A 25105-nucleotide genomic window follows, 5' to 3' on the forward strand; every position below is an offset into this window, starting at 1 on the left:
TGCCAGAGGAAGAGAAGGCTCATGCATGGTGAGAGCCTTGTCTGGTTTCAGTATTTGAAGAGACGAGATGGAGAACCCAGGGCCTTGGTGACGCTGAGCCCACCCGAGAAGGAAGCTGCTCTCGGGTTTAACTGCTTTAATGATTCCTTCCTGGATGGGATGTCCCAAGAGGGAGCCCCCCTGGAGGCCTGAGAGGCCTGGCCTGCAGGGTGGATGGAGCCCGGGCTCCCCAGGAAAGTGGGGCCCACATATCTGGGGTTCAGGTGTCTTGGGGATACAAACCGGAAACCAGTCTGCTTCCAGTGGAGATGTGAGATCTCTAGGACATTCCACCAGAGAGCAGCCTGGGTGTTCTAGCCATCTTTGTCTGTGGTGTCCAAGCTCTGGAGCCATAACTGAGGGTAACGGATGGATTTGCTCCGGAGGCTTTGGAAGTTTGTACTGCTCAAGGAGCAGCATGTGGGAGGTGGTCTTCTGCCCTTTCTCTGTGACCTGGACGCTGGAAGACTCCTCTGGTCCAGTCTTGTGACCTCTGCTGTCCTGAACTCAGAGAACTAAGAGCTGGTCTCACGCAGCTTCGCAACAAGGGAAGTCACTGCAATGAGAAGCTCGCGCACCACAACGAAGAGTAGCCCCTGCTCCCTGCAACTAGAGAAAACCCGCGTGCAGCAACGAAGACCCAATGCTGCCAAAAATAAATAAATTTATATTAAAAAAAAGTATAAAAAAAAAGACGAGGACTTCCCTGGTGGCACAGTGGTTAAGAATCCGCCTGCCAATGCAGGGGACACGGCTTCGAGCCCTGCATTGGGAAGATCCCACATGCCGCGGAGCAACTAAGCCCATGTGCCACAACTACTGAGCCTGTGCTCTAGAGCCCACAAGCCACAACTACTGAGCCTGCGTGCCTAGACCGCGTGCTCCACAACAAGAGAAGCCACTGCAATGAGAAGCCCGCACACCACAATGAAGAATAGCCCCCGCTCGCCACAACTAGAGAAAGCCTGTGCACAGCAATGAAGACCCAACGCAGCCAGATAAATAAATAATTATTTTTTTTTTTAAAAGATGAGGTTTGGGGAGCCTGTCTGTCTCAAATTTGGGGAAGCCCTTTGTGAGAGAAGGTGGAAAGATCTGGCATCTTGGCGTCTCGGTGGCAGTTTTTCTGGAAGGCTCCGTGGGCCAGGCACACAGGGCAGAATATTCGTGTGTTATTGCTGCCCTACCCTCTCCCCTTGGCTTGACCTTCCTCCCTAAACTCCTCTGAGCAGACCTGGTGGTGGGGGCTCCTGGGGGTGAGATCTGCTAAGGATGACGCCTCACCCCTGAGCTGGCATGGTCGGGGGAGAGCTGTGGAGGTGGGCAGAGCTGCTGGCGGTGCCAAGGTGAAGGGGCTGCGGTAGTCGGGGCATGCAGGCTGGTGTGCAAGGCCCTTCCAAGCCATGGGAACATTAGCTCTGATTGCTGGACAAGCAAAGTGCCGCTGAGGGGGAGCTGGAGCTGCTCTCCCTTGTCTCTGGGACGGACATAGCAGTGTCCTGGAGGCCTGAGTCGCTCCTGAAGGGCGTACTGTTTTGCTCCTTGCGCTCACTGGTCTTAAGGACGGTGGTGAGGCCACGTGGGCAACTCGAGTGGCCTATCTCCTATCGTGCTGCCGGTTCCCAGAGCGGGGAAGGGCCCTCACCCGTTCTCAAGCAGATGTGGCCCCGATATGCCTTTGCATTGGGGCGAAGTGCAAGGTCACCTCACTTCAACAGCTGGATGGGAGGGGCCTGGGAGGCAGAAGACAGAGGGGGAGGCAAGTGTGGTCACAGAAGTTTCTGGGTGAGTCAGGGCTGCCTGGAAGTGGGAGTCAGTGGCCGCAGGAGTTAGCCTGGGGCTGAGGAGGCCGAGGACTGGGCCCGGGAGTGTTGGTAGCTCAGGTCTGTTCCTGACCCAGGCCAGCGGGAACCATGGAGAGCTGGGCCACCCCCAGGCGCCCATAGCTCCTTGTCTGAGCTGCTTCCAGTTGGAAGAAGGGGAGAAGGACCCTGGGCAGAAAGACCTCGCCTGGCCCACTGACTGACCCCCAGAAACAGGGGGTTGAGTGGAGTAGGGTGCAGGTGAGCCAGCTTGGTTCCTGTCCAAAGCTCGTTCTGTTTTTGTCCTGGCATCTTTGCTCTTCTAGGAAATTATTATTATCATACCTGACATTCGTAGAATGCTTTTTTTTTTTTGGCCATGCGACTTGCAGAATCTTAGTTCCCGGACCAGGGATTGAACCCAGATCCCGGCACTGAAAGTGCCGAGTCCTAACCACTGGACCACTGGGAAATTCCCCATAGAATGTTTTTAAACATCATCTGATGTTTAAAATACTCCGAAGGGGTTGGCAAAGCAGGTATCATTCTCTGCGTTTTATGGGTGAATGGAGCTGGGTGTGGGGAGTGAGGGGCAGCCCATATACTAACCTGCATGGCAGTGAGGAAGGCTCCAAGGAGCAGAGCCCAGCTCTCCTGGCTTCTAACGGTGTCCAGAGAGACCAGTCTGGCTCTGGGTCTCACGGCAAAGGAAAGCCCTGAGATGTGGGCCTGGCCCAGGAAGGTGTCAGATCTGGTTCCTGAGCTCGAGAACCAAGCTAGCTTCCTCCCACTTCCCGGCTTGGGGAGGAGGTGGGTCTGTGTCATTGCTCCCCCACACCCGCCAAGCCCATGACGGCTCTGACCTGAACCCAAGGCGTTTATCTGACTGCGACCTTGGGGAGCCACGCTCCTTTAGCCCCCAGTGGGTTGCTCCCTGCCTGGTACCCCAAAGTTAGACCATCAGCCCTCCCAGAGGTGGTCTTCGAGCTCTCGGGTGAGGAGGTGGAGGTGGGGGAAACCTCCCGCCTGCCTCAGAATCCAACTTGCACCCCTCCCTCCTTCCTTTTCCTTCCCACCCACCTCGGCCCCTCTGAATGGAGGAAGTATTGCCAATGACTCCTGCAAGGATCTGTGCTCACTTCAGGCAGGGAAAGCTGAGCATCCCTTTAACGATCGAGTCACACCCAGGGCTTAGGGCTTAATGTTTTGCTTCTTCCAAAGGTACTTGCCTTTTGAAAGTGAGTACTCACCCATATTCATGAATCCTCCGGGCGTCAGTGCTGAGCACGTGTGTACACCATGGCTGTGGGATCCCGGGCGATTTCTCTGTGTACCTCCCAAACCAAGAATTCCCAGGAATTAGGGGTGGGGAAGGGGGATGGAGTTATTCTGTCAATCTCTGGACTTTATGGGTTAAAAACAATTGTCTAAGTCTTGAACATCCTTTTCAAAGGGAGGAAGAAGAGGGTAGGCAGAGAAGTCGCTGTCCGTCTGAGGCTGACTCACCCCCTCTCATTTCGGGGTGGGCGGGGTAGTGGCCAGATGCTGGGACAACTCAAGAGACCTGAAATTGGTGGAGAGCTGGGTTCCAGAACCAGCCCACTGCTAACTAGCCTAACTAGCCCTGTGGTCTTGGGATAATCACTTATCAGAGTTTTAGGGTCCTGATCAGTGAAATCAAACCAGTTCGTCTGTGAGGAGGTCCCTTTTGACCCCCATCCCATGGTTCCCACTGACTGCTGCCACATCATTGTGTCCTATCCCTTGGGTGAATTATTTTGGGGCTAGAGTCCAGCCCGGGACAAGCTGTCCTGGTGGGATTAGCCTTGACTTTAGGAGCTTGGCCAGGAAGCCAAAGAACCTTCCGCGAATGGCTGCCTGGCCTCCTTGTCTGGGGGGAGGAGAGAGGGGCCCACAGAACGGTGAGGGAGAGGGTCTCAGGGTCCCAGGAGGAGGTAGGCACTTCCCTCCTAAGTTCCTTTTCAGCATCAGCGTCTGTAAAGCCATCTGAAGACTTATCCAAGAGGTGAAGAAACAAGGGGCCTTGAGCAGTGAACATTTACTCTATAAATAAGGCCAAGAAAGGGCTTCCCTGGTGGCGCAGTGGTTGAGAGTCCGCCTGCCGATGCAGGGGACGCAGGTTCGTGCCCCGGTCCAGGAGGATCCCACATGCCGCGGAGCGGCTGGGTCCATGAGCCATGGCCGCTGAGCCTGCGCGTCTGGAGCCTGTGCTCCGCAACGGGAGAGGCCACAACAGTGAGAGGCCCGTGTACTGCCAAAAAAAAAAAAAAGGCCAAGAAAAAATGTGATGCCAGAGGGGTCGCTGCCATTGGCTCAGTCCAGGAGTGCTCAGGGACAGGATCTAGAACACGGAGGGGTTGGGCTGCCGCTCTGGCCTCGTGAACTTTGATTCTGAAGTGCCCTCCGCTGCACCTCAGGCACCGCAGATGAGACGTCCAAGTGTCTGGGCAGAGGACAGCTGGTGAGAGACGGGGGACTCCCTGGACGACCAGAACACTATTCCTGACTCCCAGGGACACGTGTGTCCAGAGGTAGAAGTGGAAAGTGACTGTACCAGCAGGACTCTTTTTTTTTTTTTTTAACTGATGGCGCATCTGCGTGATCATGTGTGAGGAACGGTGTAGTCTTCCTGTGTGTGACTCTGCACTCAATGGTTTCAGTTCAAACGGATGAGAAGTCACGTCGACAGATGCTTGGAAACATGCGCTAAGGAGACTTGGAAGGTTGGAACTGAGTCTACATTCTGGTCCGTGAAGAGGTCGGCCAAAGCAGGTCAACCAAACAAAAGATCTTGGGTGTTGACCTCTCTTCTCCCGAGGTCCAGTTCCAAACTCGAGACAGACTCCCTGACACTTGGTACTGAGGGTGACCCAGAGCAGGGATTCTCAAACTTTGGTGTTCATTAGAATCACCTTGTGAAACATCCAGATTCACACTGACCCAACCCTGGAGATGGGGCATCTGTGCCGGGAAAGCCCTGCACGGCTTGGATGCCACTCGCTGTGGTCCAGAGAGCTCAGCTTTGTTTCTTGGCCTGAGTGCTAGCCCAGCCCTGGGTGGCCTGTTGAGCCAACACTTGACTTTGCTGTGTCTGCTTTCTCATTTCGAGAGAAGTTAATAATCCTTGCTTTCCCTGCTTCAGAGGACTGCTGCGGGGGATGAAGAACATGAAGTTACTTGGGGAAGTATGAAGTTCTGTGTGAAGGTCAGATATCATCTAGCTCTGTGCCGGGTGTATGTTGATCAGCAAAGTGAAAAGATGCTGTGATGGGGGGCTTCTTGGGCTGCTGGAGAGAATGATCAAGAGGAGGAATTTTTAGGGAGAAGGCAGGGGAGGCAGGAGAGTGGTTGTCAACCACCCCACCCCACCTGACTTAGGCAATGGGACAGACAGACCCAAGGAGAGCTGCTGGGCAGGAAGTACCAAGGCGGTGGCTGAACCCCAGCTCCTTCATCTCCCCTCACCCACTAGGTCCTTCCATGGAACCCTAGCATCTCATGGGACATGGTTTGCAAACCATGTGGGAGCAGAAAGAACTCTAGACTGAGGGCCATGAACTTGGGCTCTGTCCCAACTTTACCCCTGATCTTGGGCAAGTCTCTAAAGCTCCCCAGCCAGAGCTTCCTCCTCTGCAGTGGACTCACCAAGTCCCCTGGCAACTCCGCAGTAACCTGAGTCTGCACAAAAGTGTTTGGGAAGAGTTAGGAGCTGGAAAAATGTCCAGTGTTTGGTGGTGGAGAGAAGAGAGAGGAACTGAGCCTGGGGTTCCCACTAAGGCTGTGGGAGGGTGGGGGAGCAGCTGAATGGTTGACCCCCCCCCCACCCCCCAGAGAAAGGCTGACGGCAGAGGGGGCGTCAGGAGAGAAAGCAGAGCAAGTTTATGCTGTGTTTTGCTTGGGGCACCAGCCTGTCAGGCTCAGGGGCCTTCCCATGATTGCCCAGGCTGAGCTGGGGACTTGCTATTCACGTACCCTGTCCAGGGCCCGGGCGGCTGCCTTGACATTAGCACATACAGTGCGGTACTACGTGTCCTGGGGTAGACTGAGACTCATCTTACCAGGCTCTCACACTGGCCAGCATGTCCTGGGTCCTCTGCGTCCTCCACCCCTCCTCCAGGGCCGCTAGGGGGCTTCAGCAAGACCCTAGGGAGGCCAGGGTGGGTGGTAAGACACCGGATTTGATTTCACAGAATTGAACTGAGTTTAACTGGAGGCTCTTGAAGCCTCTGACTGCCTCCTGGAGGAGAGATTGGGCCCAATAGCACAGCTGCTTCCTGGGGATTGAGCTCTGGGGACCCAATGGCATGGCTTGTTCCACTGAGAGACTTTCTGTCAGAGAAGTTATTTTTAGCCTGGGAAGGAAGGTCACAGGGCATGAAACCATCACACTGGGTTTTTTTTTTCACTCCAAATTGCTTAGCGGAAGGGCAAGGGCAGCTTGGCGCTAAGTCACAAAAACCAGGGAAGAGTGTGGATGTAAATGTGTATACACACATGTACCCACTTGACTTCCTGTCCAGGGTCCAGGCGTGGAAATACACAACAGTGAGAAGGTCACGTATACCTCCAAAGTATGGGGTCCTTATCTCCCTTCAGAGGATGCAGCTCTCTCACCCCCACCAGGACAGATGGTGTTTTGCCAATATTAGAAATGCCACAGGCATTCAGACCCACAGTCTCTTCAGCCCGGTATCACCACCATCAACAACACCATCAAAATCACTATCACCACCATCATCATCACCATCATCATCAACAACATTAATAGTAGAGGGTGACAAGGCCTGTTGGAAAGGGCTGGATTCCCTAGAGGAGAATCCTTGACCACTGCTATTTCAAGGTCAAATGCAAAGGCCTGTTGACCCATATACTTTGGGAGCCTCCAGTGGGCACGTGAGTGGGGAGGGGCCAAGAGCAGAAGCCTTGGGGTCAGGATAATTTGGCCGAGCAGAGGTTTGCAGCTTTGGCTGCATGTTAGAATTGCTCCCCAGTTATTATTATTATTTTTTCCCCAGTTATTTTTTGGGGGGGGTGGTAAAGTTCTGATGCTGGGGCTACACCCTGGACTAATTTAATCAGAGCCTCTGAGGAGGGGGAGAGGAGTGGGATCAATACACAGCCAGTGTCAAGAACCACTGGTTCAGAGGCAGTTTTCTGAGCTCACGTGGACTGTGCTTCTCAAACTGTTAATATGCAACAAATGAATTGTTAAAATGCAGATTCTGATTCAGTGGTTCTAGGCTGGGGCCTGAGAGTCTGTGTCTCTACCAGGTTCCCAGGTGATGCTGATGCTGCAGGGGCCTGGACCACACGCTGAGTAGCACGGGGGAGGGGGGTTGGATGGGGTAGGGGGCAGGGTAGAACCCCTCTGTAGGGTCAGGCAATCTCCTCGGCAGCTCTGGAGTTAAATGGCCTCAGCCAGTTGCTAGCTGTGTGATGTTGGGCAAGGCATTCAGTGCCTCTAATTCCAGTCCTCTCTTCTGTAAAATGGGGATGAGTAAGACTTGTTTTACAGAAGTAAGCAAGTTGAGTAAGATCAAGTAAGTTCATGTTTTATACATAAAGTGCTCAAGCATTGCCTGGCACACTGAATAATTGTACAAATGTATCTCACATATATCTTGCTGCTCAGAGGCCTGTCAATCTCTTGGATTAAACCAAATTCCTGCCATAAGATTTTTTTCCAGAGGTTGTCGGGGGTGGGAGGGTGGGGGTGGGGGGGAGATAGAGATGCAAGCAAAGGAATCACGACTTACAGGTATTCAGGTGGTAATGAAAGAAAATTTTAATGAGTAACCTCCAGCTCCCCCCACTAAGAGACCAGGAATTCCTGTTGTACCCAAATCTCCCCATGGACCTCTTCATAGCACTTTCTGGGGGTCAGGCAGTGTCCCAGCTCTGGGAACAGAGGGAGGATTAAGCCTTGGTTCCTGCAGTTCAGGAGTCAGAGAGGGCGCATGCAGGGAGGGGCGAGGTACCAGCGGGAAGGGGTTCCTCTGTGCTCCCCTCAACACAGCGTAGCATGGAAGGTCTGAACAAGGAGCAGGCAATTCTGGGTTCCACTTGCCCTCTAGCCGCCTGGTGTCTTGGGCAAATCAAAGACTTTCTCTAGACCTTCACCTCTGAAACCTGGCTGACAGTAATAAGGGAGGTGAATGTGGTCACAAATGTGAAGGTTGTTGGGGGAAGTGTTATATCAACATGTGGGCTCCTTCATAATAAAAGGCACCCAAACTTCCCATCCTTCTGAATTTGACAGCAGGTTGTATCTGTGAGGGTTAATGAGAAAATATTTGTTCCTGGCCTCTGGAGGCTTCCCCAGCTTTCAGGGAACAAGGGGGTGGGTACCCCGAGGCAGAAGGGGTAGGTACCCCCAAGAAGTGGCTTTTCTTTGTGGGAGGCAGAGCTGGGCCGGAGATAGGAGGCGCTGTACCCAGCAAGGAGGAGGGATGCTGCTTCCTCAGAAAGAGTCCTGTGAATCAAGGGAGACCTGGGGATGTCTCAGCTACCCTGAGGCAGGGCACCCACGGTCCCGTCCCCTCGTCCCCATGTGTCGGCAATGCTCCCCCTCTGTGGGTCTCCTCCTTAAACAGGTCCCAACCTGGGTGGGAGTGGGCAGAAGGGTTAGGCCCCACCCTCTCTTTTGACCCCATCGTCCAAATAAATCACACTTGTCCCTTGACAGAGGCATCTGACACAGATTGCGCCCCTTCCTGCCTTCTGCTTTGCTCTCCCAGTGCCCTTGGCTCTCCCCGTAAAGCTCTGGGCCCTTAGAAGGGGATCCCCTCAGGAGGGGTTTGCTAAGGCCACCAGGAAGCCCAGGCCTGCCCCTTTTGTGTATCTCTTCCTCCTCAGGCCATGTCCCCTCTAATCTTAGGTAGAGAGGCCAGCAAATGCCTGCCCTTAAGGGGACAGAATTGGATGTGTGACTTAAGGTTGAGAGCCACAAGTAATCCCCTAAGTGCTCTGCTCCTTAAGCTAAGAGGATCTGGCCAGCACACACCTGTTTTCACTACTTTGCTGGTAGCAATATAAAAAGCACGCTGGTTAATGACTCTAGGAACTGATAAGGGGTGGGGTGGACATGCATCTGTCCTATCCTGGAAAGATCTCCGGGTAAGCCAGGCTGCACGTGTCTGCTCGCAAGGCTGAGGAAGGGCTGGAAGGGCTCGCCCAACTTCCATCCCCACGGGGAGGCCGGAGAGGCAGGGTCAGGGGCGGGGCTCGGGGTGGGTCAGCTGTTCGCTCTGAGCCACGGCTCCCATCAAGAGGGAGGCTCTGCCCGCCACGCAGGGCGGTAATGAAGACCAGGGAGGGAGGAGCCCCACAGTCCCGCTGGTCCACACCGCTCTCCTGGAGACAGGAGCTAGGCTGAGTTAGACTTTTGAGAAGCAAAGCGTGTGCCAACCCCTTGACATTTACCAATCGTGTTCTAATCATCTAGAACTGCAAGTTTCCGCTTCGGGTGGCACAGAAGATGTTGGCAGTTTGTTGGAGAATCATTTCTCTGCTGGAGACCCAAGTCTAGAGGAGAAGGAAAGGGCGCTTCAGACAGAAGCGGCCCCTGGAGAGACGAACCCGCTCCTTCACCCCACAGATGGCAGGGAGGCTGGGGGCTCGGAGGAGACAGCCGCCGGGGCCCCCGCCACCAACCGCCTGGGCTCTGATCCTGAAGCCAGCCTCTCCAAAGCCTCAGCCTCCGAGTCAGCTCCCCCTGGGGAACCTGCGGGGTCCGGGGAGGAAGATACGGGCCCACCTGGAGCAAGCGCCCTTCCCCCAGGAGGGGAGGGGGCGCCCGGGGAGGAGGGGGCGCCAGAGCTCAGCTCAGGAGAGGGCCCAGGACTGGAGGCGGAGGGACAAGCTGGGAGTGGCGAGGTCCCCGAGGAAGCCGCGGAGGCGCTAGGGGACGACCCCGCGCAGGAAGCAGCAGCAGGGCCCCCAGAGCCTGAAGACTCAGGGGACTCTCCCAGCAAGGAGGTCGAGACAGGAGGGGAGGGCAGCCCAGGGCCCGGTCAGGAGCCAGAATTGCCAGATGGAGTCGCGAACTTGGACGCAGAAGCCGCGGAGGGGGCGGAGGACCAGGGGGAGCCCAGCCCCAGCCCAGCGTCGGACACGCGCGCAGAGGTGGGGGGCGCGCAGGAGGACCGCCCCGCAGAGGGGATGCCCGAGGACCATGAGGACGCGGCCTCCTACGAAGAAAAGGGGGGCGAAGAATCCGAAGAGGACAGCGGCGACGGGGCTAGTTCGGAAGAAGCAGGGGGCTCCTCGGAAGAGGAAGAAGCCGGGGAGGAAGTTGGGGAAGGAGCCCAGGAAGCGGCGGGCAGCGCGAGCAGCGGGGAGGAGGGGGCCCGACCGAGCGCTGAGGAGTTGCACGCGGGGCCCGAGGGGGCCGAGGCGCAGGAGCCCAAGGAGGAGGGGCCTCAGGGTAGGGGATCCCCGGGCTGCTCCGGGCACCTCCGCGGGGGAGGCGGGCTGGCGGGGGCGTGGCGGCTGCTCCGGGAATTGGGGCGGCTGCGGTCTTCCCGGAGGTCTTGTGTGTAGGGGCAGGCAGGGTCCCACAGGGCGGGAGAGCCCCCAGCCAGCCCCGGGTTCGTGGGGTGGAGGCCCCATGGGGGTTGCCCGGCCCTTGGGGTGCCTTCGGGCTGTTCATTAGCCACTTATCCCCACTTCGGAGGGACCCTGGAGAGCCCAGAGGAACCTGATCAAGTTATAGGCCATCAGAAACTTACCGGTTAAGGTCCCTCAATGCACTTTAACACAGACCGGTGCCTTAACCCAAAGGACGGGGTGGTGGTGGGGGGCATAGTGGCAGGATTTCAGGCCCAGAGGCAGGCTGGTGGGTGTGAGGGGGCACTGCGGGACCATGTTGGTGGGCTAGCACCTGGGATCTCCCCTTGAAGACTAGGCCATGTCAGGATGGTGATAAGAAACCTCAGGCTGTCTGTGACACTAATGTCCCACACATGTCCGTCCACCTGGAGCAGCAGCAGCTCTGCCTGCTCTCAGTGCTGGGGAACAGGGAGGGGGGGGGTGGGCAGGGCCGAAGCTGCTGGGCAACATTGGAGGCTGTAGCATCCTAGGGAGGTGTGGCCTCATCCACCAAGTACACTGACCGGGACCAAGAACTGGCTTGTAGGATGGAGGCACTGGGGTCAATCTTCACTTTCCAACACAGGTTTCCTTGCAGAGTTTAGTTTCCACACCTGTCAGGTACTCGCACTGGGGGAGCAAGCCCCTCCCCTTTCCCTGGCCTCCCAGTTCTGGGTCTGATCTCAGAAAGAATCACTCTTTTGAGGTGCTGCATGAGGCACATTGATTCTTCTCTTCTCCCTTCCCTCCTGGAACTGGTCTCCCTCTGCCCCACAGGCCAAGTCTATCCTCCTTCTATCACCTAAAATCCTTTGTGCAATCAGCCCCCGTAGAAACAGCTGTGATGTTAGAGGCCCAGGAATGTGAGCACCCCTCCCTGGAGCCTCAGGTGGTCAGGGACATCTCTTGCTGGGTCAGAAGCAGCAGTGGTCCCGCCTCTCCCTCCCCCCTCCCCCCTCCGCTCCCCAAGACTCCCTGTAGCAGCTCTTCCTGATAAAATGCACACTTGACCAGGCCAGTGGTTCTCTTAGAACCCCAAATGCAGACTCCTATAAACCACTCCTCTCAGGAAGTTTTCTAACTCCCCCTGCTAAGACTTCGTAGGCACACTTCTTAGGCCCTCCTAGCTTCTGGAATCTTTCCTTCCGTACGTACCCACATCGCTGTCTGTAATTATATTACTTTCCAGGTTATTTCACCCCCTCTCCCCGCCAGACTGTAGAAAACCCCACAAGGGCAGAGCTGGGTCGGTTTTGGGCACCACGGCATTCACAACGCTGTGCTCCGTGCTTGGTGTATGTAGTAGGTGCTCGATCAACAGTTGTTGAATACCTAAAATGGATCGAGGAGCTTAACAAGTTGAGTTTGAATTTTAAAACTCCCTCCTAGAAACAGGGCTCCTTGCAGTTGAAGCTGGCAAACCTTGGTCAGCACTTGCTCACAGCCCCGCCCTTGCCTGACTGGAGGGAACCTAGAGCCACTGGCTCCTAGTTCTGCACTAACTCTGCTCTCTGCTTCTCTCCCCAGAAGAGGCGGAAGATGTGAGTGAGGAAGCCCCGCTGAGGGACCGCTCCCACATTGAGAAAACTCTGATGCTGAATGAGGACAAGCCAACTGATGATTTCTCTGGTAACCAGGGGCAGGAGCTGGGAGGTGGGGGGGCTGGGGTGGTAGGGGTGGGGCGGGGGGTGGGCTGTGTGGTGTGTTGGTGAGGACCTGGGCTGGGCTGGGCTGGGAGAGCCCTGTGGCCAGCGGCCACGCAGCGCCTGGCGGGGCATGGCTGCAGCTCTGAGGCCAGCAGGCACCCCAGGGAGGAGGAGCGCCCTGGAGATGGGGGGCTTCATGGAGAAGGCTCCATGCGCATCATCCAAGGCTGGAGGGCTCTGGGTTGGTGGGGAGGAGGAAAGGCGATCCAAGCAGAGGGACCAGCGAAAGGGTGGAAGGCAAATCCCAGTGCTGCTGCCTGGGGACGGTGCAGCCTCCAAGTCATGGCCAGGAAGGGTTGTTCATCACTTTGGCTTTGATTTTTTCAGTTGATAAAGCCCTTTGGTGTCCAGTATTTCATTTCATTCTTGTAATAACCCAAGGCTTTCAGCAGGGCTTACTGTCTCCTCTTAATCGATGAGCTGGTGAAAGCTCAGAGCGGGGCAGGGCTTTGCTCTGGCACACAGCTGGAGACGGGCAGCTCACGGGCAGGGTCTGGAAAGACTGACCCTCGGTGGCCCCATGTTCTTCCCTCCCTGTGCCTCACCCCATGAGCCCCTTCTCCCTGGAGCCCCACTCTTCTCAAGAAGATACTTGGGATGGCTGAATCCTCCCAGGGGCACCGAGGATGCGGTGAAGGGCGCAGGGCTGGGGCGGCCATGCCTCCTTGCCCTCTAAACCTAAGGCAAGCATGAGTACAGTTTGCGGGGGCAGAGAGAAGGAGATGGGGTTCCCATCTGCCATAGAAAGGGCCTTTAGGTAGCTGCAGGCTGAAGTGGTGCTTCTGGACACACTGTTGAGGGGAAGGAGAAGAGGGTTAGGTTAAAAAAAAAAACTCTGGAGACTTTCAGGGGTTGGGGGGATGCCTTTCAGTTTAAAGATTTCTGAGGGTTGGGGTGTGCACCAGCTCCCCCCAGGAACACTGATGTACTGCACGGCCCCTGCTCCCCACCAGGCGGGGCCGGAGCCGCCCTGGGGAGTGAGACGGATCCACAGCGGTGAAGCCGCCCGGTGAGGCCCCTGCCTGACCCTTGCCCTTCTCTGCCCCCAGTGGTGCTGCAGCGCCTTCGAAAGATCTACCACTCATCCATCAAGCCCCTGGAGCAGTCTTACAAATACAATGAGCTTCGGCAGCACGAGATCACAGGTACCTCTAGTGTCCGGAGGCCGGAGGTCGGGCCTATACCTCTGACTGTGCACACTTCCCTGAGCCCTCAAGGGGAGTTCTCCTGAGTTATCAGGGAGGGGCAGAGACCTCAGTGACACGAACCATCCTTTCCCAGCAGGTGTGCCCCTTAATTTGCACAGGGCTTTATGGGAGAGCAAGTGTTTCATCTGTGAGCATTCATGCAGGCAGTTTTGGTTTCCAAGGATGGAGATGCCAACTTCCATCCCTCCTGTGCTCAAAAGCCACGAAGGGCTCCCCATTCACATACAGGTGGTGTCTTCAGTCCCCTGATTGGCCTAGAATCCTTCCCTCCTCCTAATGGCTTCTCAACTCAACTTCCCTTGGGTCTGGATTCTTTCAGAAATTGATTTTCAAAATCATAAAAATAAGATATACTTGTTGCCAAAAGAGTTCTGTGCAAAATAGTATAGATTGAAAAATAAAAATCTCTTTCTTGATTTCTAGCCTCTCTAATTCCACTCCCAGAGACAGCTGCTGCTATGGTTTCTCATGAATACTTCCAGATAGCGCTCTGCTTATATGAGCATATCCAAGGGTGTCTTTTCGTTTGTTTTACAAAGATGGGATCACACCACAGAGCTGCTCTTTCTGGTCCTTGTGAACCCACCACCCTAAATTACATACCCTGCTGATGGAACACGGGGTGTTTGCCATGTTCTGTTTTTAAAGCGTTACAAACACTGCTATAAGTGTTATGTATTTCATGGAAGTATATTTGAGGGATACATATTTTAAAGAAATGCTGGAATTCAGTATTTTGATAGTTGTTGCTCAGTTGCCTTAGGTTGTCCTCTGTGTACCCACAACAACAGGATCGTGTTCTTTTTGCCCCACAGAAGGCCATTTTTAAGTGTCGCTTGTCTTGGAAACCTGTTAACAATGGTATCTAATTGCCATTTAATGGCTAGTGGTTTGCACGTCTCTTCCTATGTTAGTTGGCTGTATCTGTATCATCACCGTGATGTTCCCAATGGCTCTACAGCGGATGGGGTGTGTAGGGCCTACATTATTCCTGCTTTACAGAAGGTGGACTGGAGGCCCTGAGAGATGCTGGGCTACTCAGACCACACAGCTGGAATTAGGAGTGGTAACTTTCTCCTTCTTCCTTTTTCACAATTCCCTTGCAATTTTCTTCGACAGGTGGCCCAGGGGGATGGTTTCTCTGTGGGGAGAGCATCCCAGTGTCCTGATCTCACTTTCCAGGCTCCCTCCTCTCCCTTTGTCTGTCGCCAGTGCCAGGGCTCCTCTGTGCCCCTGGGCAGCCTCCTGTGTGACCTCCCTGCTGGGTCCCTCACTTGCAGCCTCCTGCGTGTGCCAGTGCTGCCCCCTGCTGCAGAGAGCGGGAACAGCAGCTGGCAAAGCCTGCTGGAGTGGTCTCGTGGGAGAGCTGGAAGGCTCAGTTCCCCTTGGCGTGGCCTGGGCCTGGGGAAAAAGGCTTCTTGTAGGAACTCTGTGGCTGTAACTGGGGACTCCTGCCACCCCCAACCCCCAGGCTGCCAGTCCCTTCCTGTCCCCGAGCCAGGGGTTGACACCCAGCAGTGCAAAGGACTCACTGAGTGTCTTTACCAGCAGGGAGGAAGGGGCATGGCCTGGTACCAATTTCAGGTAATAAATATGTGCTCTCCCCTCACAAGACACCATCTTGGTCTCAGGGCTCAAGGAGGGGCTGTAAGTCAGCAGGAAGAAGCCTCTCACTGCCCCTTCCCTGAGCCCTGGAGAATTCTGCTTTTCCTGCTCAGGGACCCCAACTGGGGAAGCCCAGGCAGGGTGTTCTCCCCAACATGGGACAAGAACCCGAGAATTGCCGAGTCAGCGCTTGGTCTCGGAGACGGGCAAATGTGCCGTGGACTTTGGAGACTAATATTTGAGACCGGCCCTGGAGCCTGGCTTGGGCTGAGCCTGAGGAGGGGTGTCGAGAGGTGCAGTTAAGGGGAGGCAGGCAGGGGACAGGCAGCGCCTGAGTCCAGACCATCCAAGGGTGTATAAGCCTCTTCTGTGTCCTTTGTTTGGTTACCAATCCAGATAGCGGCATTTCAGCCTCTCCCTGCATGGCTACTCTCTCCTGCCCCTTTTATGAACCGTTTGCCCCCAGATCTGAACCAGGAGGAGTTGACTTCAATTGATCCCTTCCACTCTGGGGCTGGTGTGCTGTGGATCTGTGCATGGCCCAAATGCTGTCTTCCCATGTCCTCTAACTGGGTCATTGCACTAACATAGCATGAGATGTGCCCCTGATGGTGACACGCTCTCTGGTCCAGGGTAGAATCCCACAACTCAAGATGGACTGTCTGGGACGCAGAGTGAAGAACCCTGTCCCTCCTCAGTAAGGAGCTTTGTGAGTTCATGTCTCATCCCTGCTGCCCACAGATGGGGAAATCACATCCAAGCCAATGGTGCTGTTCCTGGGACCGTGGAGTGTTGGCAAATCCACCATGATAAACTATCTCCTTGGGCTGGAAAACACTCGCTACCAGCTCTATACAGGTAACAGTGAGACTTTCTTGTATGATTGTTGGTATTTTAGTGTCATATGTAAAAAGAATTTTGAAGAATGAAAACATTCAGGGGATGTAATGTACAGCACAGGGAATATAGGCAACAGCAGTGTAATAACTTTGTGTGGTGACTGATGGTAACTAGACTTATTGTGGAGATAATTTCATAATGTATGAAACTATTGAATCACTCTGTCATATACCTGAATCTAACATAATATTGTAAGTCAATTATACTTCAATTAAAAAAATAAAATATGACAGATTAAAAAAAGAAAAAAGAAAAATTAAAATATTCATATGTGTCTTCAATATAATAATGAAGATTACATGCAAGAAATCAGCAGTTAAGCCCATGTTCACAGAGCATTATTCACAATGGCCAAGAGCTATAAACAACCCAAACGTCCATCAATGGATGGTGGATAAAAAAACATGTGTTTCATCCATGCAGTGGAATATTATTCAGCCTTGAAAAGGAATGAATTTCTAATACATGCCACAGCATGGATAAACCTTGAAGACATTATGCTAAGTGAAATAAGCTAGACACAAAAGGACAAATATTGTATGAGTTCACTTATATGAGGTCCCAGAGTAGTCAAATTCATAGAGACAGAAAGTGCAGGAGAGATTCTAGGGGCAGGGGGTGGGGGAATGGGAGTTAGTGTTTGATGGGGACAGAGTTTCAGTTTGTCAAGATGAAAATATTCTGGAGATGATGGTGGTGATGGTTGCACAACAGTGTGAATGTTCTTAATCCCACTGAACTGTGCACTTAGAAATGGTTAAAATGGTACATTTTATGTTATGTATATTTTATCACAATTAAAATAAAAGAAGCCACTAGGTTAGCAAACATAGTATCCAACACCTGTGGCAAGCCCTCCGTGAAACATCTTGCTTGTCCATGTCCTTGGTGGTGGATTGCTTCCCCAGAGATGACTGTGTTCCCTTTAACCCCACGCCTGTGTGTGCAGGCGCCGAGCCCACCACCTCCGAGTTCACGGTCCTCATGCACGGGCCCAAGTTGAAGACCATCGAGGGTATCGTCATGGCTGCTGACAGTGCCCGGTCATTCTCGCCCCTTGAGAAGTTTGGCCAGAATTTCCTGGAGAAGCTGATCGGCATTGAGGTTCCCCACAAACTTCTGGAGCGGGTCACATTTGTGGATACGCCAGGCATCATCGAGAACCGCAAGCAACAAGAAAGAGGTAATTTAACAATCATTTCTGAACAGCATGAGCGCTGTCTTAGAAAACTGTTAATATTTTAGACAGTGGATGGTAGGCAGACATGGGAGAGGCTAGTGTTGTCCAAGACCAGGGGATGCATTCTTTGCTTCCAGCCCCTTCTTGTTGTCACTGTGGTGCCTCTTAGGTGTGGGGTACCTCATCCTTTTCCCTTCCCAAGGACCGATCAGGTTTGGAGGCCATCAGCATTTTCCCAAGGGGAAGCCTGGTCTTCTCTGTCAGGAGCTCCTTGAGCTCTGTGCTGGGGCTGAGCTGTCTTTGGGAGGCCCATGGTGTCCAGGTGATCGAGAGCCTGGACTCATTGGATCCCAGTCCACATGTACTTGACCTCTGGCTAACTTGGATCTGGGTTAAACCTGACTTTCAACTCTTCCTAGTCCCAGTATCTGCTTTACCAGGCCTGTTTCAATAGAAGCCTGTCTCAGACTTTCCAAAGCTCTACTTGCCTTCAGGTGGCAGGGGAGTGCCACTTAGTGTCACTATGATGCAGGGCCGTCTGCAGAGATGAGTCATAACGGGGCATTTGTAGGAATATATGACCAGATGGTGGATCTCAGTTTATGGTTATAACTCTCATTTTGGTTATAACCAGAACCCTGTTTTATGGCTAGTAATAATATTATCACTAATAATTATAATAATAAATTAATCTTTATTGCACTCCTATAATGCATAGGATAATATTATTCATTACTGACTGATCATTGTAGAAACATTTCAAGACAGGTATTCCTAGTCCTCTCATTTTGGAAATAAATTAAAGGAATTAGAATGTATCGAGCTGGCTGTGTGACAGGCTGGCAGTTTTAGTTTGGTGCTTTGCTAAATTTATAGCAACATCGTAATCTTTGTATCATCTTAGGTGTTATTGTTCTTCTTGTCATTTTGCAGCTAAAATGCTAAGGCTTAGAAGCATTTAATATTCAGCTGGCCAGTGGCAGGGCCCAAGTTCTAGTCCAGGTCTTGATGGCAGGTCCATGTTTCTTTCCCCTAAGTAAGGCACCTTCTCTTTTATTCCTTCTAATTCCCTGACATTTTTCCTTCAACATCTTTGCCACTGCTCAGATCTTTGCAGACGGGGGAAAATCTCCATTTGGAAAAAGTGTTTTGCTTTCCTGGAGCCTTGGATTCCATTGTGGATTAAAACAAGGATCAGGCCGTTCTTTTTTTTTTCCCTGCCTTGCCATGTGGCTTGTGGGATCTTATTTCCCCATCCAGGGATTGAACCCTCAGCCTCAGCAGTGAAAGCACAGAGTACTAACCACTGGACTGCCAGGGAATTCCCCAGGCCATCCTTTTTTTTTATAAAAATAAATTTATTTATTTATTTATTTATTTTTGGCTGTGTTGGGTCTTCGTTGCTGCCAGCAGGCTTTCTCCAATTGCAGTGAGCGGGGGCTACTCTTCCTTGTGGTGCACTGGCTTCTCATTGAGGTGGCTTCTTTTTGTTGCGGAGCACAGGCTGTAGGTGCATGGGCTTCAGTAGTTGTGGCACGTGGGCTCAGTAGTTGTGGCTCACGGGCTCTAGAGCACAGGCTCAGTAGTTGTGGTGCACAGGCATTGTTGCTCTGTGGCATGTGGGATCTTCCTAGACCAGGGCTCAAACCTGTGTCCTCTGCATTGGCAGGCAGATTCTTAACCACTGCGTCACCAGGAAAGTCCCCCCACCAGGCCATTCTTGATTGAGGGTTGACAAGGGACAGGAGATATGTAATTAATTCTTTAAAAGTCTTTAGAAACCCAGAAACTCCCTGATGCTGTTACTCCCTTTGAGCCACGGAGTGGTCTGGTTCTGGAAAGAGGGGCGAGGGGCTTGAGGTGGCGCCTGCCCAGCCTGACTTCTCGCTTCCTCTCCCCAAGGTTACCCGTTCAACGACGTGTGCCAGTGGTTCATCGACAGAGCGGACCTCATCTTTGTTGTCTTTGACCCAACCAAGCTGGACGTGGGTCTGGAGCTGGAGATGCTCTTCCGCCAGCTGAAGGGGCGTGAGTCCCAAATAAGGATCATCCTGAACAAAGCTGACAACCTGGCCATGCAGATGCTCATGAGGGTCTATGGGGCCCTCTTCTGGAGCCTGGCCCCGCTCATCAACGTCACGGAGCCCCCAAGGGTGTACGTCAGCTCCTTCTGGCCATATGACTACAAGCCCGACACCCACTGGGACCTGTTTCTCAGGGAAGAGATCTCCCTCCTGGAAGACCTGAATCAGGTGATTGAGAACAGGCTGGAGAACAAGATTGCCTTCATCCGCCAGCATGCCATCCGGGTCCGCATTCATGCCCTCCTGGTCGACCGCTACCTGCAGACGTACAAGGACAAAATGACCTTCTTCAGTGATGGGGAACTGGTCTTTAAGGACATCGTGGAAGACCCTGATAAATTCTACATCTTCAAGACCATCCTGGCAAAGACCAACGTCAGCAAATTTGACCTTCCCAACCGCGAGGCTTATAAGGACTTCTTTGGCATCAACCCTATCTCCAGTTTCAAGCTCCTGTCCCAGCAGTGTTCCTACATGGGAGGTTGCTTTCTGGATAAGATTGAGCGGGCCATCACCCAGGAGCTCCCCAGCCTCCTGGGAAGCCTTGGGCTGGGGAAGAATCCAGGTGCTCTCAACTGTGACAAAACAGGGTGTGGTGAAACCCCAAAGAATCGCTATAAGAAACCCTAGGTTGCTGTGTCACCATTCTCGGGCTCCTATTGGTGAATGAGCTTGTGTCCTAACTGTCTGAGAAGTCCTGGTTTATTAACCCTTTGAGCCACACTGGCAGGAACTGTTACTCGTTGGAGATTTGGGAGTTAATTGAGGCCAGTTGGTGGGGTAAGGGGTGGGTCGAGGTGGGAGAGTGGAAACTGTGAATTGTGGCATGCTTGTCTTGTTGCTTCAATTAGGGGCCTGACTGAGGCACGTCAGGCCACACATGCTTTTCCTGGATCCCCTTTTGGAGGGACAGAGAGCAGCTAAATTCTAGTGTAAACTGGATTAACGAGCATCACATGAGCTAAAAGCAGCTGAAGTTCCTTTTTCCCCCCGGTAAGCTGGGAAACTAGAGGAGATTTGAGTTCCGTAGGGCTGTCTGCTCTGTCCACGTGGCTGCCTTCCACACAGTCTTCTGTTTGTCCCCAGCCCTCGGCTGCCTCTTGAGCTTGGGTTGGCTTCAACAGGAGACAGTCTCTCAGGGTCTGAATCAACCTGGGTGTTGAGCCTACCCCCAGGCCTCTCCCCTCTCCCCAAGGGGTGCGGAACGATTCAGGATACCAGAATGCTAAGAGAGAACAAGAGTTCCCGGCTAGAAGGATCTGCCTCCCCCAGGCCATTTCTCTGGCATTGTTTTCTAAGCCAGCCAGGAAGCTCAGTCCCTTCCTTGGCCCCAAGAGGAGGGTGACTGTTCCATGCATTCAGGTAATTCACTTGTTGGAAGTGACTTCAGTGAAAGTCCCGGCAGGGCTCAGAGGGTTAATTGGTTTGCAGTGTGTCTGTGTCTATTGCATGTCTTGGAAAACTCAGACCCCAAAGGCTTTGGGTTTCAGAGGGGACAGTGGAGAGCTTCTTGCTGTTGCCACAGCTTCTCCGTGGAGACACTTGGCAGAAGATTCGTTCCTTCCTGGTTTTCATCACATGGCTTTTCCTTTCCCTTCTTCTCCATTCCCTGATGCGCTGACACTCAAAACTCGGAGCAATTTCCCAGGAGTCAGAACCAGCACCAGCCGCTTGGTGCTGGTGGCAACCTAGGCCTGACCTTCAGTTTCCCATCTGGACTTGATGCCAATACCCACCGAGTGCACATGGTAGGGAGCCTAGCCTTCAAATACCAATGAGTGTGAATGTGTGTGTATTACGTTGTCCAAGAGAGATTAGGGAGATAACAGATGCCTGAGGGCACAGAGGAGGAGCTAGCTATGAGAGTCATGCCTGCCTGGTGGAGGGCAATGGGGATGGGGGGAAGGAAGAGCCTGAAGGGGACAAGCCTCTTGATGGGAAGTGGGTGGGTGAAGAGTCTAAGTCCAGGAGACCGGGGCCTGGCCCGGCTGCCCCGAGGGCCTCCTCCTGCCGAGTGACAACTGAGCCGGCCCCTCCTGGGAGTGACCTGTCTTGGGGGACTTCACCAGGAGGACCCACCAGAACCAGGGGTTCACCAGGACCAGAAGGACAGTGAAGACGAAGCAGAGGGAGAGGCGCCCTGAGGATTAGGCAGTGGAGGCAAATTGGCAAATTGGTGATCAGATTAGGCCCACATGGAGAACTGCAATCCCGGAATTCCTGTTTCTCAGAATGATTAGCACTCCAGCGAGTGCTGCATCAGAGGCTGCCTCTTTTGGCTTTTTGGAGGGCCCGGGACCTCCCACAAGAAGACCAGAGGCCCCATCGCCATCAGGATGTTGTCTCTAAGGACAGAGCCAACCAGAGAAGCAAAGTCTGCCAGGGGCATCCAAGGAGCCTGGTGACCAGCACCTGGGGAGCTGCTTCCTTCTCATTAAAAAACAGCCCTGGCTTCATCTCCCATCCTTTGCACTCTCAAGGGGCTGCCCTCCCACTTTGCTCCTTAATGCCCCTTCCTGCCCTCAGCTACTCTTGGCATATCTGTTTTTCCCAGTGAAGAAGGGGAAGAAAAAGTGGAGAACTGGGCATTGTCATAGCTGCTGCAGTCACCACTGCTTTGGGGGAAGCAGCTGAAATGAGACGAACACATTCATACAATATTTATATTTTCTGGGGGGGGGGCGACATCATCAGCGATCTTTCCCCCCTTTTCTTTTCTCCAACCAGCTAACTTTCCTTACTCCTTCTGTTCCTCTGTTCACTCCCTGACTTCCCTTCTTTCTAACTTCCCGCAGCCTTGTCAACCAGCTGGGGCTTTAAGTGCTGTTTTGTGCCCCGCTCTGTGGAGGTGGATTTCGAGCAGAATTCTGACTCTTTGGGTGAGGGTGGGGGGTAGTGGGGAACTGGGGGGGATTCGGAATCCAGATATTCCCCCAGGAGGAGTATCTATGAACGTTTGTGCCTGAACAGTTGCTGTTTCTCTCCGAAGCAGAACCTTTCCAGTGCTCTTTCCGTTCTGAGTTCATCAGGGAGAAAGTCTCAATAATAAAGTTCCAATCTCTCTTTAATGCCTCATGCTTTCTTGTTGCCTCCAACCAGTGTAATCTCTTTTCATTCCTTTTATCTAGTGGAGTGTACTGATTTTTATTGACTTTAAGTTTTTTAAAGAGCAGTTTTAGATTCACGGCAAAATTGAGAGGAAGGCAGAGATTTCCTACATACCCCCTCCCCACACAGCCTCCCCCAATATCAACGCCCCACCAGACGGTACATTTGTTACAACTGACGAACCTACATTGACATGTCATAGTGACCCCGAGTTCAGAGTTGACATTAGGGTCCCTTTTGGTGTTGTACCTTCTATGGGTTTGGCAAATGTACAATATGTGTCTATCTCTGTAGCATCATACGGAGTAGTTTCACTGCCCTAGAAATCCTCTGTGCTCCACCTATTCGTTCCTCCCGTCGCCTCTCACCCCTTGTACTAATTTCGTTTTTTTTTTAATTTAATTTAATTTTTGGCTACATTGGGTCTTCATTACTGCACGTGTGCTTTCTCTAGTTGTGGCGAGTGGGGGCTACTCTTCGTTGCGGTGCACGGGCTTCTTATTGCGGTGGCTTCTCTTGTAGCGGAGCGCGGGCTCTAGCACACAGGCTTCAGTAGTTGCGGCACGTGGGCCCTAGAGCATGCCAAGTTCAGTAGTTGCGTTGCGCGGGCTTAGTTGCTCCGCGGCATGTGGGATCTTCCCAGATCAGGGCTTGAACCCGTGTCACCTGCGTTGGCAGGTGGATTCTTAACCATTGAGCCACCAGGGAAGTCCCCTGTGTACTAATTTCTAAGTTTCTTGGGGATAGACTAAAAATGTATAAGTTGCCCACCCTTGATTGGGACGCCCTCCCAGCATGTTCTGGAACTCCCTCCTGCTTCTAGCCTCCTGGTGTCAAAGGTGACTCGTTCCTTCAGCCGGCTCTGAAACTAAGGCTGTTGTACAATTGGAAACTTGAAGTAATACTCTCTCCTCACACCTTGAATTTGTCATTTTCCCTGGCTTCTGTAGCAGTAGACCATTAATAGGAGTTATTGAAGCTTCTGTCCCACAGAGCTGGCCCAGGTGGTCACAGCATTTGGTCCATGCCCTCAACCACGTGGCTGCCCACCTGGCACCTGAGGCTCAGGTGGAGATGCTAGAGGTCAGGCCTGAACGTAAGGATGGTGCCTCCCCTTGGCTTCTGCAGAGAGTGGTGCCCCCACAGCGTGTCACACTCCTGCTGGTACCCGCCTTTACGGAAACCCAAGCCGGTCCTTGCCTCCCCGGGCCTGTGCCCTTCCCGCCACACCTTACTGTCCTGGCGTGAGCATGTTCCCAAAAGGAAAAGAACCGGGCCCTGGGGTGTTGGTGGGAGGTTGGGGATAAGCAAAAGGGGAGTGTGAGAGCTAACCCGTGCCAGCACTGATGGGCTCACACCGGAGAGGATGCTGGACTCAGTGAATTCAGCGCGAGGCCGTCTGCTCTGGCTTCTCCTGAGGTGGGCGCTAATCTTAAGGCAATGCCCTCCTCCCCTTGGCCTCCTTCCGATTAGGGGGCCCACGTTCCAGACTGATCAGCTGAGCAAGCTGCTCTAACTAAGGCTGCTGCTGCCACCCACCCCACAAAGTCACTGGCCCTGCCCATAACTGCAACCATCGTTTTCCCACGAATGGAAGAACATGGAGCTTTTCCCAGGAAAAGGCAAGGTAGGTGAGGTCTGTTCTGAAGATAAATAAAACACAACAGACGCTGCTGACATGTTCAAAATTGTGCTGTTTCACAAGCCTCATCCTACTACATTTATGTTAAGTCTGTCGTTAGGATGATAGAGAAACAGAAGGGCAAAATGCAGAAAACAAAATCAAAGACCATTCTAAACATAGCCTGATGATATGAGGGATGTTGTGGATGGAGAGGCTACAGCTATGTGTATGTGTCCCCTGAAGATCTGGGGGTTACAGGGGGATCTATAAGGAGCATGCAAACGCATGCGTGTAAAATCTGTGTGTGGGTGTGTGTCGGGTAGCAGACGCAGATGTCGAGAGGGTGTGCATTGTTGTGTAGAGAAGGTCCATGGGCAATGGGGACGTCTGAGGTGGGGAGGTGGGCGTGGCTGTGAAGTAACTCTATGAACAGTGTGTGGATTTCAGATCATGGGAGCATGTGTGCAGGCAGATGTTTGTAGGGGGTGCCCAGCCCAGGGTGGAGACCCAGGAAGATTTCACCCGAGGAGGACATCCCAATGGTCCCTGGGCTTTTCATGTGTCCCCCAATGTCTGAGCCTTCAGACAACATTACAAGCCAATTCCACTTTCTGTGACATTCGGCTCAAGCTTTTCCCAATCCAGGGAAACTTGAATTTTTCCTTAGAAGACCATAAAGGCAATAAAAAAGAAGCATAAGAAAGACAAAAAAAATGAGAGTAGAGCAATGCAGCAAAGGTGGATTCAACAGGTTCTGAGGTATCCCCTGCGCCAACCTCTTATCCAAAGCATACAAAAATGACATGCATAAATGAGCATATTCTGTGTGTGCTTGCACTTTGGAAACTGTTCTCTCATAGTCAGTGGGGAAGGGAAACAACTTCTAGAGCACTCCTTTGCGCCAGGAACTGGTCTATAGACCTATAGACATTACCACTCTTATACCTTAAGATAATGCAGTAATTCTAACAGCCGTGTGCCAGGCCACACCGAGTGCTTTATGTACTTCATTTCTTTCCTTTTTTTTTTTTTTGGCCAGCTGCTCGGCTTGCGGGATCTTTGTTCCCCAACCCAGGCCACGGCAGTGACAGCGCCGAGTTCTAACCACTGGACTGCCAGGGAACTCCCTGCCTTATTTCATTTAATCCTCAAAATAACCCCACAGGGAAGGAGCCGTCCAGCACAGACACGAGCACAGGCTCTGGAGTCAGAGTGCTTGGGATTCGTCTTGGGCTCCAC

At 53.0% G+C, this 25105-nt stretch overlaps 1 protein-coding gene across 1 annotated transcript in view; it reads left to right on the forward strand.

Annotated features, from left to right (window-relative positions):
- SRL (sarcalumenin) overlaps positions 1-19764 on the forward strand; it is a 33103-nt gene extending 13339 nt beyond the window's left edge. Inside the window, exons 2-8 of the mRNA XM_065893216.1 lie at positions 9307-10287; positions 10424-10450; positions 11979-12080; positions 13207-13302; positions 15712-15828; positions 16820-17053; positions 18953-19764. Coding sequence (XP_065749288.1) covers positions 9307-10287; positions 10424-10450; positions 11979-12080; positions 13207-13302; positions 15712-15828; positions 16820-17053; positions 18953-19764 — 2369 coding nt within the window. The remainder of the gene's footprint in view (positions 1-9306; positions 10288-10423; positions 10451-11978; positions 12081-13206; positions 13303-15711; positions 15829-16819; positions 17054-18952) is intronic.
- The last annotated feature ends 5341 nt before the right edge of the window (positions 19765-25105 follow it).

This window comes from Phocoena phocoena, chromosome 15 (assembly GCF_963924675.1).
Source record: "Phocoena phocoena chromosome 15, mPhoPho1.1, whole genome shotgun sequence".
Taxonomy (NCBI): domain Eukaryota; kingdom Metazoa; phylum Chordata; class Mammalia; order Artiodactyla; family Phocoenidae; genus Phocoena; species Phocoena phocoena.